This window comes from Talpa occidentalis, unplaced genomic scaffold (assembly GCF_014898055.3).
Source record: "Talpa occidentalis isolate TD23 unplaced genomic scaffold, MPIMG_talOcc4v2.1 talOcc4.2, whole genome shotgun sequence".
Taxonomy (NCBI): Eukaryota; Metazoa; Chordata; class Mammalia; order Eulipotyphla; family Talpidae; genus Talpa; species Talpa occidentalis.
Genome location: NW_023602073.1, coordinates 85187896 through 85197953, shown reverse-complemented (window position 1 = coordinate 85197953; position 10058 = coordinate 85187896). Strand labels below are relative to the sequence as shown.

The 10058-nt window shown below is 45.2% G+C and overlaps 1 protein-coding gene across 1 annotated transcript; it reads right to left on the bottom strand.

The window, feature by feature from the left end:
• Positions 1 to 6343: 6343 nt before the first annotated feature.
• On the bottom strand, positions 6344 to 8393 carry KHDC3L (KH domain containing 3 like, subcortical maternal complex member). The gene is made up of 3 exons (XM_037518742.1): positions 8181 to 8393; positions 7832 to 8011; positions 6344 to 7571 (listed from the first exon to the last, which is right to left on the bottom strand). Exons 1-3 carry the CDS (start codon positions 8347 to 8349, stop codon positions 6910 to 6912), a joined length of 1011 nt encoding a protein of 336 aa, XP_037374639.1. The 5' UTR covers positions 8350 to 8393; the 3' UTR covers positions 6344 to 6909.
• Positions 8394 to 10058: the final 1665 nt, after the last annotated feature.

The following is a 10058-nucleotide window of genomic DNA, read 5'->3' as shown; positions in this document are numbered from 1 at the left end:
GAGATATCACCCCATCTTCATTAGAATGGCCTATATCAAAAAGAATGGAAGCAATAAATGTTGGTGAGGATGTAGAGAAAAAGGAACAATCTGTTGATAGGAATGTAATTTGGTGCAATATCTGTGGGATTAGCATGAAGATTCCTTAAAAAACTGGAAATGGAAATACTATGTGATCCAGCAATACCACTACTAGGTATTTTTCCATGTATGATTATAAAAACACTTATATGAGAGATTTATGCACTACTATGTTCATAGGAGTATTATTCACAAGAGCCAATTCATGGAACCTACCTGACTGGATAAAGAAAATGTGAAATACTCAGAAGACTACTCAGCTATTAAAAAAGATGAAATAGTACCTTCTGGGACAAAATGGTTGGACCTTGAGGGCATAAGGGAAGAAAGGAAATAGGACAACTGTGCTGGAATTTTGGTGAAGGGTAAGTGAAGTATGTTCACCAATGGCGGTTTGAAGTCACACTCCCAAAATTATATAGTTATGTAAATGATTGACAAGTTTTTAAAAAAGTTTTTATTTTTTAAGCAGCTTTAGGTTCACAGAAAAATGGAGCAGAATATACAGAGTTCCCATGAGACTCCAAATGAATACAATGCACAATACAATACAATACAATGCCTCCCCAGCTATCAACTTCCCTTGCCACAGAGTTATATTTGTGAATGGGCATGTGCACATATAGAGGAGTAAAAATGTAAACTGAAGTTATACAGACATGTAAATGACTAGCAAGTCAATTTTTTAAAAAATGGACAAAAATATATGAATATTCCAAATTATGTATTTTATAAAAGTGCATAAAATAAAACATAGGGGGCTTCTCAGGTGGCGCAAGGGGTTAAGGCTCAGCACTATGAAGCTATCCGCAGCCACTGCAGCACAAGTTCCATCCCCAGCCAGGGAGCTAATCCACATGGCACAGCAGATCTCTCCTGTCTCGCTGGCTGCTCCCCTCAGCAGCGAATTTCAGTAGATCCTCCTGTTTTGCTCCCCGCTCTGTCTCGGGTGATTCTCACCCCCACACCTCTGGCCTGCACCTCATCTCTTGTATGTATAAATAAATCCTTTTTTTTTTTTTTCAAAGAAAACATGGGAAAATAAGTCTATAAGAATGCACAAATAGTTTTTACATATGAGGAAGTAAGCTGCATTGGGAATGTGGTAATGTATTTGGCCCAAGGTAGTAGGTTCTTGAGTTATTCAAGAATGAAATGAGTAAATCATGGCAGTTGATTTTGAATCTGAGATTTATTGAAATAATAGAGCAATAGAAAACTTCATGGTGACCTTAAGGGTGAGTGTCTCCCTGAGGAACAACAGCCTCTCCCTTATATAGGCCACCAGGAACCTAACCTTCATGTGGGGAAATGGAGGATGCTTTGGAGCAGCCTTGTGTGGATACAGTAGGAGAACATGCTTCTTTATCAGTCACATGTTCAGAAGAGGAGGGCAAATTTCACCCAGAGGCAGAGAGCTTAGTATTTTAAGGACAAGGCCAGTATAAGCTCAGGTTTTTCTCAAGATGTGTATGTGTATGAGCCAAATGGTTCTGCTTCGTAGTTAATGGACTGCTAAGACAATTGACTAAAACAAAAACTAGAAGAACAGAGTAATGATTTGCAGAAATTCATTAAGCAATGATTTATATGTACTAATGTTTATATTGTTTTCAAGACTTGTACAAGGGGAAAGAAGCAAGCACATCCAAGAGGTAGTTAACTTTTAACTACCTGCTTCTATTTTTTATTTTTCAATCAATAAGTATAAAATCATGTGTCATGTTTATTTCATTATTTTAAAAATATTTTATTTATTTTTGTGTAGAAGAACTGGGGTGTAGGCCACAGATGGGGGGATGAGAGGATTCACTAAAGACAGCGGGGCGCAGAACAGGCAGATCTACTGGAACACACTGCTGAGGGGAGGAGTTAATGAAACAGAAGAGGTCTGCTGTGCCATGTGGGTTAACTCCCTGGCCAGGATTGAACTCAGGCCATTGCAGTGGGCCATCATGGTGGTAGTGCTCAGACTTAATCCCTAGGTCACCAGCGAGGCCCATGTGTCATGTTTATAATGTAATTTTTGTTTTTAATCTGAAAAGTCAGAAGTATAAAGGATAAAATAAAAAGCAACTAGCACCCAGGAAAATAAAGTTCCACTTCTCTTCTTTTCTTGGTTCTCTCCCACCATCAACAAGATGTTTATGTGAGGTCAATCTCCCCAAAAGGGTAACTAGCATGCTTTTCTCAATAAATCTAGAGTAGGCCTTTTGTTCCTTTGGTATGAAAATTAGTGGTCAGTCGAGGCTCTCTGAGCTTTGGAAGTTCTGTTACCATTACTTAAAGAACACAGATAAGGTTGAGAGATGTGACTCCTGAAGGCTAGGAGCAACTTCTGTCCTTGCTTAAATCCTTTGCCTCTCTTTAAAAGATACTTAGAATGTAGTTTGGAGAGTCTCACCCATTTGTAGGTTTATTAGTAAACATGTCTTCTTTAAACTTCTTTATGAGTCACATGTTCAGAAGAGGAGGGCAAATTCTACCCAGAGGCAGAGAGCTTAGTATTTTAAGGACAAGGCCAGTGTAAACTCAGGTAAGAATCTCACCTTTACTTTCAGAGTAGGGCAGAGGTGGTAACCATTCTTCTTTGTCATGTTAAGTTTCTCCCCCTCTCCTTGTAGAATATTCTGGGTCTGATCCATTAGTCATATAAAATTTTCATATGTATGTTTTTAAAATTTAGCCTTTTCTCTTCCTAATCTGATGTTAACTTGTTTGTCCAGTCTTAGAAGAGCCCAAATTGTGTGGGGGATTTTCTCCAGTGCTTTTTTTTTTAAATTTTGGAATAGTTAACAAGGATGATAAATACTCCATTTACTTGCTACCTGCTCCTCAGTAATACTTCCTGTAAAGGAGAAATGGACATTCTGATCATGTGGGTAGCATCTTGGGGAAGAATCATGCATAGGCCAGAGGAAAGGGGTGTGAAGAAATTCACAGAGTGGATAACAGAAAATACAGTTTTATTGAGACACACTGCTAAGGGAGTAGTGCACAAGATAGGCTGTGCACAGTGAGGGGCCCCAAGCTCTATATTGCAGGCATCACTGATTGATGAGGGTGACTAGTCTTGGGTGTGCCGGGATCTGAATTAGCATAACAGATCATCAGCTTATCTGATCTCATTAGCTCAATGTCCTGGTTCCCTTGGCAGTCCCATCCACTTGCTTTATCTAGTCAAGCCTCCCATACTTGCCTGCAGGGCAAGGAGTGGGGCTTATTTTTTTTTTTTTACATCATTGTTCATTTTTAAACAATATTTGCTACCCCTCCCCACCCCAGGGGTAGTCCCCATAGAATTTCCTTCACCAATGCACCTGTGCACCATCACCACAGTCCCCTGTGCGCCTCCCTCCCTTCCTCTGATCCCTCTCCCACCCCCTCCCCCCCCAGGATGTCTCTGATTTATAATTGTCTGTTTTTGTTTTGTTGTGTTTTGTATTATTTTTTTTACAATGATGTCTTATTTGGTTCCCCTATATTTCTCCTGTAAGTGAAACCATCCGATATTTTTCTTTTTCCTTCTGACTTATTTCACTGAGCATAATTCCTTCTAGCTGCATCCGCATTGGTGCGAATGGCATGAATTTATCTTTTTTGATGGCTGAATAGTATTCCATTGTGTGTATATACCATATCTTGATCCAGTCATCTATTTAGTTTTTTTAATTTAGTTTTTAAATTTAGTAATGATACCACTGGTAGTAGTTAGAGAGGGGTGCAAATATCAATGTTGAATCACTCTATTCTGATAGCATTGGATAGATTGGTTAAGAGAAAAAAACCATAGAGAATGTTAGCAATAAGATACTTATGCACAAAGGAAAGACCCAGCATGACTGAGTAACTTAACCTGCTTGTCTTTATGCTATAGGAAAGAGTGACGGATACCCCAGAACACCCAAACCTGACCATTCTAAGGAGATTCTGCCATCCACTGATCAAGATAAAACATACTCCAGTGGGTAAGACCTTCAATGGAAAGGAACTTTAATACAATTAGTGTGCAAAACAGAAAAGGGGAAGAATAGTTTCCAAATCAAGCACCCAAAGTTACCCATCTCCTCCTGGGTAAATGTCCAGCCAAGCAGGGTTGGCCCAATGCAGGGCCACTGAGGCCTGAAAGCTAGCCACAAATCTAAAGCACCATTTGGCGGGTACCCATAGAAAATGGTTAGACAGGTAAGTCTGGGAGGAAAAGAGCAAAATCAAAATCAAAGCTGCCATTTTTAACCTCCCCACGAATCTCTCACCCACATCTGTTTAAAACAGTCCAAGACCAAGAAGCAAGTTCAGAGGGGCCTCCCTGTGGCGCAGGGTTAAAGTCTTGGTACTATCAAGCTATCGCCAGCCATTGCTGCATGAGTTTGATCCCCAGCCAGGGAGCTAACCCACATGGTACAGCAGACCTCTCCTGTCTCACCCGCTGCTCCCCTCAGCAGTGTATTTCAGTACATCTGCCTGTTCTGCTTCCCACTCTGGTGAATCCTCTTTTTTTTTTTTTTAGATTTTTTTTATTTATTTACACAAACACTGGGTACAGTCAGAAGCGCAGGAGGGTGAGAGAATTCACCAGAGCCAGAGCGGGGAGCAGAGCAGGTAGAAGGACTGAAGTACACTGCTGAGGGGAGCAGCGGGTGGCAGGAGAGGTCTGCGTGCCATGTGGGACACTCCTCTGGTGGCTGGGGAGCAGTCGGGGAACGAACCGCCACTGCAGAGGCTGCGGGCAGCTTCGCAACCCAGCGCTCAACCACTGCACCACCAGGGAGGCCCTGGTGAATCCTCTTACCACCACCCCCTGCCCTGCCCCTCTCTGGCCTATACCCCAGTTCTTATATGCATGGGGGCCTCCCTGGTGGCGCAGGTGGTTGAGCGCCGCACTGTGAAGCTGTCCACAGCCTCGGAAGCGAGGGTTCGATTCCGGCCAGCTGGCGAGAATCCCACATGGCATGGCAGACCTCTCCTGTCCGCTGCTCCCCTCAGCAGTGTATTTCAGTCAGTCTGCCTGTTCTGTTCCCCACTCTTAGAGAGGGGTGAAAGAGCAAAATCTCTGTCTCTAGTGAATTCTCTCACCCTCCTGCACATCTGGTCTGTACCCCTAATCATGTATAAATAAATAAATAAATAAATCTTTTAAAAAAAAAGGCAAATGCAACTTCTTCACTTGTCTCCCGGCTCCATGTGCCTCCTCTAGGTCTCTTTCTGGGTCTCCATCCTTCTTTGTCCAGTCTCCTCCTCCAGCTTCTTCTCTTTCCTGCTCAGCTCTACCCTTCCTTGTATAGAACAGGTAACCTGGAACCTCTCCTTTCCCTGGGGACCACCCTCTTACACTTTGATGCCATCTTAGATAGCCAGGACAAGGGAGGTTGGGGGGAAGAAGTCAAAGCATTTAATGGGGAAAACAAAGGTGCTTGTGCATTCTGCATTTAAATGAGATTAAGGGGATTAGGTCTTCAGGAAAAGATTCATGCAGAGAGAAATTTAGATTTAAACATGAACTCCCAGGGTGGGGTGGGGGGAAGAGGGGTTGGGGTCAAAATAAGGGGGTTGAAATTGTATGGGGGATATAAAAATAAAAAGAAAGAAAAGAAGGAGGGAAGGAAGAAAGGAAGGAAAGAAAGAAGGAAAGAAGGAAAGAAGGAAAAAAAGGAAAGAAAGAAAAAGAAAGAAAGATGCCAAAGTGTCATTAAATATATATGTGCATACATATAAAAAAAATCAATTCCCAGTCTTCAGAGGGAGTAAATAAACCCCCTCCCAAAGACAAACAAGTGTTTGATTTTTTTGCTTCCCTACAATACAGGTACCACTCACTCCCCTGGGCTTTAAAGCTGCCTTTCCTTTTTTTAAATGAAGGTTTTTATAACACTCGGAAACTAAGATTAAGGTGCCTTTTTTTTTTTTTTTTAATACTAGCAACCAACTGTTAACAGTTTGCTTCCTTTTTTTAACTGGATTTTGGTAGGTCTCAAACACTTAGAGAGTGAAGTCAAATGATTGAGGTGCCAAATATCACCCCAATGGCAATATCACAATATGTATATCAAGTTGTATGTATGTTCTACATACACAATGTTATATGTCAAACCAGTGTCAGTTCCTCCCTGCTGTGGTTACTAAGATTACCAGCACTTCTTGGTCTTTCTCATCAAACCTCACAGAAGGTGTGGCGACATGGGATAAAAATCCAAAGTCAGCCTGGCAATCCAGGTTCTTTTCTCCCATCCCCCAAGCCCATCCCACTTTGCCACTACTGACAAGTTGCTATTGTAGAACCTGCCACTACTAACAAGTTGCTCTTTGTAGAACCACAGTGCACCTCGCCACCATAGGTAGCTGAACTTTGCCCAGGTCTGAACCAGGATTTGCATCCTGTATCACACTGAGTAGAAACAACACAACTTGCAACACAGCTTGGACAGGTTTCTCAGTTAGGATGGATTCCATGGGCCTAGAGGCTTCTCACAGGGCAAACCCAGATGGCCTGGGTAAGGAGCACAAAAGCAAGCCTTTATTGGCTAGAAATTCAAGAGGCCTCACCTGCACCCAGGTAAAAAGAAACCCAGAGTAGATATTGGCTACTGAAGGAATGTATTCTTTGCTTCTACCTGCCAGGTAACAGACATTAAGGAAATTTGATTCTTTATTAGAACTCTAGGTTTCCTATTTGCAAACATTTAACATGGGAGGGGGGAACCCCAAACAACTCACCCCATTCTTTCCCAGCTTTTATGGCAGAAGTAGAAACTAGGAGAATAGGGCTTCAAATAGGAGCTCTTCCACTTTAACCCTTGCTTTGATCTCGTTCCCGGTCTGTAGATACATTTATAACCCGATAACCCAGTCTTGGTTAGCATCGGGGGAGTTCTGGGTCGCCGCCTCAGGGGCAGCGCCGGGCGAGCGCTGGGTCGCCGCCTCGCGGGCAGCATTCGGGGACCCCTGGGTCGCCGCCTCGCGGGCAGCATTCGGGGACCCCTGGGTCGCCGACTCCGGGGTAGCGCCGGGAGAGCGCTGGGTCGCCGCCTCGCGGGCAGCATTCGGGGACCCCTGGGTCGCCGACTCCGGGGTAGCGCCGGGAGAGCGCTGGGTCGCCGCCTCGCGGGCAGCATTCGGGGACCCCTGGGTCGCCGCCTCTGGGGCAGCGCCGGGCGAGAGCTGGGTCGCCGCCTCGAGGGCAGCATTCGGGGACCCCTGGGTCGCCGCCTCGAGGGCAGCATTCGGGGACCCCTGGGTCGCCGCCTCCGGGGCAGCGCCGGGCGAGAGCTGGGTCTCCGCCTCGCGGGCAGCATTCGGGGACCCCTGGGTCGCCGCCTCCTGGGTAGCGCGGGGCGAGGGCTGGGTCGCCGCCCCCCGGGCAGCCTTCGGGGAGCCCTGGGTCGCCGCCTCCGGAACAGATTCGGGGCGTCGCTGGGCCGCCGCCTTCAGGGTAGCATCAGGAGAACGTTGAGTCCCGACCTCCTGGCCAGAAGCCTTCTCTGAAGCCTTCTCTGAAAAAAAGGGTAATGTGAGGTGATTGAACCTGTGTCCCCATACTCTCTCCACAATGGGGGGCTCATTCAGACCCTATAGAAGGGTAGGGGCCGGAATGTGGCCACGGGGGGATGGAGAGGGTGCTCAATTCGACCTTCCAGATCCCATGCAAACTGGAAACACTCTCCAGAGCAATCCGGAGGATGAAATTGCTATTCCCTCAGCCAGGAAGCATCCATACCTCTCCCAAGGAACCCAGAGTACCCCTGCCCCTTACTTTGCGCCCGCAGTTGGTAGTGATAGTCAGCCAAGTTCATGATCATCTTGGATACATCCTTCTGACAATAAGGCCGACCAAATATCAGGATTTCAGCCTCCCCTTCGGGTTCCCACCGATGAATGTGAAGTAGGGTCTGGGACACCCACTCCACGTGTGGGATGTGCTCTCCACCTGGTCCTGCTCAGGAAGCAATAGAGGGAGGTGTAAGATCTGGGGAGGAAGGGAGGTGAAGGGAGGACCGGAGGAGGCCAGGGCCACTGGAGAAGCTGTCCTGTGCTGGGACGCTGCCTAGGGGAGGGGGGTGGTGGAGTAGGGGTTACAATATCCATCCTCCATAGGTTTTCACCGAAGATCGCTTCCACCAGCCATGCCTCCAGGTGAACTGCTTTAGGATTCTTCAGGTATTCGAAGTGGAACCAGTAGGGCCGCTTGGTAAGGTTGCTGAGAACTTGGAAAACGGTGCCTTCTCGCTGCTCCAGCTGTATGAGCGTTGGAAACCGCTTGGAAGTAGCCATACTGCTTCCTCAATGGAAGCGGCAACACAACTGCAAACCATCAGGTTGCCACCCGCTGTGGCAGCTGCGCCTCAGCCTGGGCCTTATTTCAAGGGATTTTCGCAAGCCCCACCCCATCCGCTCCTTTCTCATTGGTTTTCTGGTCTCACCTCCCACTCCAGGCAGTCTGAGATTATTCCAGAAATCACACAAGTCCTTTGGTGCCAAGGGCTCTCTCCAACAGCCTTTCCCTGCATCCACTGTGGGAGGGAGAGGCAGAGCTCCCCACTTGAAGCTTCAATTGGGAAAATGGGAAAGACATCAGGGAAGTGAGGCTAGTCCCACAGAAGCAAGGAAGAGCCAACAGGATGATGCCGTTTCAATGGAAATTTCAATTAAATACATCAAAAAACAAAAATTCAAGAAGTAAAAAAAGTTTCCAAGGACTCAAGTAAGTCTCCTACTTTCTCCTGAACTCTGAACACTGAGTTCCTTCTGCAGAGGCCACCACTTTCTAGCATCTTCTTTAATGGGTCAGAGACAACCGAGCACACCCAGCAGTGTCTGGTGGATGTGGCTCAAAGAGTAGAGAGGCATCCTTGAAACTTTTTGATGCCTTCATTCTGTAAATAACACAATGGTGCTTCCATTTCTTAAAGCATTACCTATTCACTGTCACTCAGAAAGATGAAGCTATATAACTTTCCGTAGTTTGAGTATTATGCCCAGAGCTAATGGTGGGGAGAGAGCCCCCAAATTCAGTTTTGGCACATCTTTGTATCCTTCTTGTGGAAGTTCTGTAGGCTAAAGAAGTACAGGTGTCTGACAAGAGCAAAAGTCTTGACAGCTAATCAGAAAATGAATTAAGAGCCCAAACAAGGGCAAAATCCACTCAGAGTTGCACAGGATGAAGTTATAAACTTCTATGGGTACACAGAACACTCATGAGAGAGGTTAGGGGAAACCAAGGATCTGGGCTCCACAACTATCATCTCTAAAGTTTGTGGAGATATAACAAAGGCATCTCCATAAAAGGGGGGGAACCATGCCCCTGCCCCACTTAATGATGGGTAGAACTGAGCAGCCAAGTGAAGCTATATAACACTCAAGTCAGGTGGACTCTGAGAGATACAGAAGAGGGAGGTAGAGAAGAAGGACACACTTACTTTTCAACTTTGAATTTGTACCAGAGTCTTGGGGGACTTGGCAAAGACACACAGAGGAGAGACTTGTTCAGACACTTGGAAGAGACATGGGAGGCTAACAACGGCAGCTGTTATCTTGATTTGTACTTTGATTTTGTTTTTTTCCTCCCAAACTTGCCTGGCATCATTGACATTGAATTAACTTATGTGTCCACCAGCATTTTAGGATTTTATAATGAAAAACATTGAAACTTATTTTGGACAAAACAAATGTACATATCTGTAAATACTCCTTCTTCAAAAGATATAATTGATGGAAAACACAGGGATATGTTGGGAAGCAGAACATGTGAAGTGATGAGAAGAGCATCTAGGATAACACTCCTTCAACCCAATCCTACAGCAGAATGACCTTTAACTTTTTCTTGTAAAGATTTTCTCAAAATGATTTATTGAAATAATGTGAGTCTTCAAGTTTTTTTTAAAGATTTATTTATTTATGCATAGAAGAACTGAGGTGCAGGCCAGAGGTGCGGGGGTGAAAGGATTCACCAGAGACAGAGTGGAGAGAAGAACAGGTGGATC